The sequence below is a fragment of the Psammomys obesus genome, unplaced genomic scaffold (genome assembly GCF_907164565.1).
Source record: "Psammomys obesus unplaced genomic scaffold, mPsaObe1.curated_primary_1811, whole genome shotgun sequence".
Taxonomy (NCBI): domain Eukaryota; kingdom Metazoa; phylum Chordata; class Mammalia; order Rodentia; family Muridae; genus Psammomys; species Psammomys obesus.
The window spans coordinates 12,819,606-12,823,448 of record NW_026592890.1 but is presented as its reverse complement, the minus strand read 5'-3'; the positions used below and the strand labels follow the sequence as shown (position 1 = coordinate 12,823,448).

Below are 3,843 nucleotides of genomic sequence, written 5' to 3'. Positions count from 1 at the left end.
CTTCTTCTTCTTCTTCTTCTTCTTCTTCTTCTTCTTCTTCTTCTTCTCCTTCTTCTCCTCCTCCTCCTCCTCCTCCTCCTCCTCTTCTTCTTCTTCTTCTTCCTTCTTCTTCTTTGTTGTGTTTCTTCTTAGCACTGCTACTAAACAAACTGCAAACAATCACCAACCCCACCTATCAGAGCTCAAACATTTATATACCCTCTGAAAAATTCCCAGAATTCCAATGTCACACAGTGGCAGAATCTATCTGCAGCTGGCTAAACCACGCCTCTGCTGGAGTACAAGGCACATCACAGTCAGCTGCTGTGAAGCAGGCCCATCTCCCCACACCTGGGATTAAAACAAAGACATGTTGTTATAATATCTCTGTGTTTTTAAAGAAACCAAGATTCCAAAATTCTGACTACAGTGATAAGTATGGACATGAGGACTTTAAAGCAGGAAGCACAGCAAACTTTCAAACCACCAACCTAAGGACATCAACACATCCTATAGGCTTTGACTGCTAAAAGCCTAAAGTCAGTGCCAGAGCCTTTGAGTTCTTCCTAGCCATGTCAGGACAGGTCCTGTTATGACCTCATGAAGAGTGATTGTGAGGGCATCCAGCCAGCAGATGTTATGCTGTGGCCAGGCCTGAATTTCTTTGGGTGTGTTGAGAGGAGCTGTGTAGTGGCGCCCTGTGCGACTTTATTGTGTCTAGTGAGGTTGTGTGTGCTTTATTGGTTTATATGTGTGCTGTGTACATGTGTGTGCATCAGTGAGTATAGGGGTGTGTGTGTTTACAGGTTTGCTTGTGTGAAAGTGTGTGTACCTGCTGCTGTATATGTGCTTCTTTTGTGTGTGGTGTGCATCTAGGAGTGTGTACGCGTGCATCTAGAGAGTGTACGTTCTGTGTGTGTGCCTGCTTGTGTGTATACATCTCATGAGTGTGTGTGTTAGGTACACCTCTGTACAGAAGAGTATACAGGTCAGAAGTCAGCCCAGCTACTGTTCTTAAGGTAGGCCATCAAACTTTTTTTTTTTTCAGACAGGCTCTTGCACTGACCTGGAGCTGGCCAAGGATCTAGGCTGGCTTGTGTAGATCCTGAGAGTCTACCTCAGGGATCTGCTGGGACACTTCCATAATCTCAGATGAAAGGCCTGTGTAGATGGCTGCTTTGTTGGGGGATGGGGGGGTATGAGTTCAAGATACAGAATTAGGTCATATACTTGCAAGGCCACTGGCTGCTTGTTTCTTTATTGTTGGTATTTTGATTTTTATTTCTGGTTTATTTGTATGGCTGCTATTTTGTTGTTTGTTTGTTTTATTTTCTCACGTGGCATTTTATTGTTTTGATTTTATGCTTTTGCATGTTAGGCTTTTTCATTCTATCTCTTTTCAATGTATTTTCCTTTCCCGTATTTATTTTATTCCTGTTTTTAGATTTGCTTATTTACGACTAGTTATCACTAGTCTATAATTTATACGTATTTGCCCCGTATACCAGTCTGATGTTTTGATTTTACGTATTTTTTTTTGTCTTGGTTTTTTTAGGTTTAATTATCCCAGATTATTAACTGTCATGTTGTTTTCACTGTTTGATTTTGATTTTCAGGTTTTTGCTTTGGAGATAACCAGGTTTTTTTTTCTTTTTCTTTTATTTTTATTTGACTAGGTTCTTGTATTTAGTGAAGTTTTTGTTTGAAGTGTGGGTTTTTTTTTAAATTTGTTTGTTTTGTCTTGTACTAATTCTTTTTCCTCTGTTTATTTTATATAACTTTCTTTTTAAAAATCAAACTTCATTCATAGTATTTCTCCACTCTGGGGCTTCCAAACTCAATATCTTCTGACTATTTTTTAGTTTTCATCATTTGTGTTTTGCATATGTGATCTTGGCTTTTTGGTTTTCGGTTGGTTAGTGGTTCATGTTTTACTTTGATTGTTGATTTCATACTTTCTACTCACATATTTTTCATTGTTTTTAATTCTGTTTTTCTAGGTTTTACTTTCTTTTTTTTTATTAACCTTTTTTATTTGGTTATTTTTAGGATAATTTATAATCATTTTAGGTTTTGTTTTCCTACATCTTTTTCTAATATTTTATCTTTTAGGTAGCATTTGTACTGATTTTAGCCAAAATGCCTTTACCTAGTAAGGAGTCACCATATCACTACTTCCAGCCCAGACCCTCTGAGGAGGAAAGCTTCCGTTCTCAATATGAAGTCCTAGGTACCATCGGCCGTGGGAGCAATGCCAAGGTCAAGCTGGCTCACCACCGCCTCACGGGCACCCCTGTGGCTATCAAAGTGCTTCTAAAGAAGAAGCAGTGGTGCGAGCTACTCACATCCGAGGTAGACATACTGATGATGGCCAACCACCCCAACATCGTCTCACTTCTCCAGGTGATTGAGTCTGAGAAGAGAATATACCTCATCATGGAGCTGGTTGAGGGGCAGCAGCTTTACCAATATATCCAAGAGTCTGGCCACCTCCAGGAGGATGAGGCCCGGAAAATATTCAGGCAAATAATAGCAGCTGTGAGCTACTGCCACAACCAGGGTATAATTCACAGGGACCTGAAACCAGACAATATCTTGTTGGACAGCAAGGGAAAAGTCAAAATCATCGACTTTGGCCTCAGTACCCAAGTCAGGCCAGGACAGAAGCTGAGCCGTCACTGTGGTGCTTACCCTTACGGTGCACCGGAATTCTTCCTTGGCAAACTTTATGATGGCTCCAAAACTGACATGTGGTCCTTAGGAGTTGTCCTGTATTTCATGGTGGTTGGGACGGTCCCATTTGATGCTGTCACCATACCAGAGCTGCAAAACCAGGTTGTGTCGGGGAAGTACGCTGTCCCCTCTGCTCTTTCAGAAGACCTCCAGGACCTGCTTAGCCTCTTATTAACAGTCAATCCCAAGCTTAGGCCAAGAGTTTCCAAAGTGATGACCCACCCCTGGCTCAGAAAAGACATGGAAGAGTTCCCTAACCACTGTGAAGAAATGATCCCCAGCTTGCCTGACCCTGCGATTGTTGAAGCTATGCAACATATTGGGTTCCAAGCCCAGGATATTAAAGAGTCATTACAACAAAGGAAATATAATCAGACCATGGCATGCTATAGCTTACTGCAAGAGCAGGCTCAGCAAGGGCATGGCTGCCCAGCCCGGGCTCGGCGCATGAATCCAGGGGTGACCCCATTCCCTTCCCTTGAAGATCCTGCTGCTTTCTCTCTGGCACCAAGGAGGAGGGGAAGTGAGCCCATCCTTAGCACCCTCTGGTTATTCTCCAATGATCCGGTGTCTGCCTATGGCCAGAAGGCTGGTCAAAGGGGAAGTAGGAGAGCCGCTGAGCCTGGCACTCATCTCTTCAGGCCACTACAGGAGTCACCCAGTCTGGACCAAGTCCACCAAAGTAGCAGGAGTGCCCCCTGCATTTATTTCACAAGCAGCAGCAGTGAGAGCACTGAAGACAAAAAATGCTCCCCCAGTGCCTTGACAGAGGGCAAGTCTGTCCCCAGCCAGGGCCAATACAGAGGCTTGAAGGGATGGGCAAGGAGGATAAGAAATTCCGTGATGAAACTATGTTGCTGCTTTTCCTCCGGAAAGAAACCTCGCCAAGAGCAGAACAGAGTCTACCCTCAGATATGAGGCACATGGAGGGGGTGCAGAGAGCAAGAAGCAGGCATGCGCAGGTACCTGTGTGCTTTGTGCTTCCCGGTTTGCTCTGTGCTGGTCCCTGTTCTGTCTCTGGCTTCCATTCTCTCTGTCACTCACCACAATTCTTACTTTCTCTAAGTACTTTACCATTCTTCGTCCACTCGGAGTCTTCTCCCCTTCTGTATTTCCCCTTTTCTCTGTGGG

General features: G+C 43.7%; 1 protein-coding gene across 1 annotated transcript; it reads left to right on the top strand.

Annotated features, from left to right (window-relative positions):
• The first annotated feature begins 2,118 nt into the window (after positions 1-2,118).
• LOC129683243 (sperm motility kinase 1-like) lies at positions 2,119-3,630 on the top strand. Its single transcript, XM_055615870.1, has one exon. It carries the CDS (start codon positions 2,119-2,121, stop codon positions 3,628-3,630), a length of 1,512 nt encoding a protein of 503 aa, XP_055471845.1.
• The last annotated feature ends 213 nt before the right edge of the window (positions 3,631-3,843 follow it).

Excerpts from the sequence above, each read along its gene's own strand:
- LOC129683243 (XM_055615870.1), top strand. The coding sequence starts at position 2,119 with ATGCCTTTACCTAGTAAGGAGTCACCATATCACTACTTCCAGCCCAGA.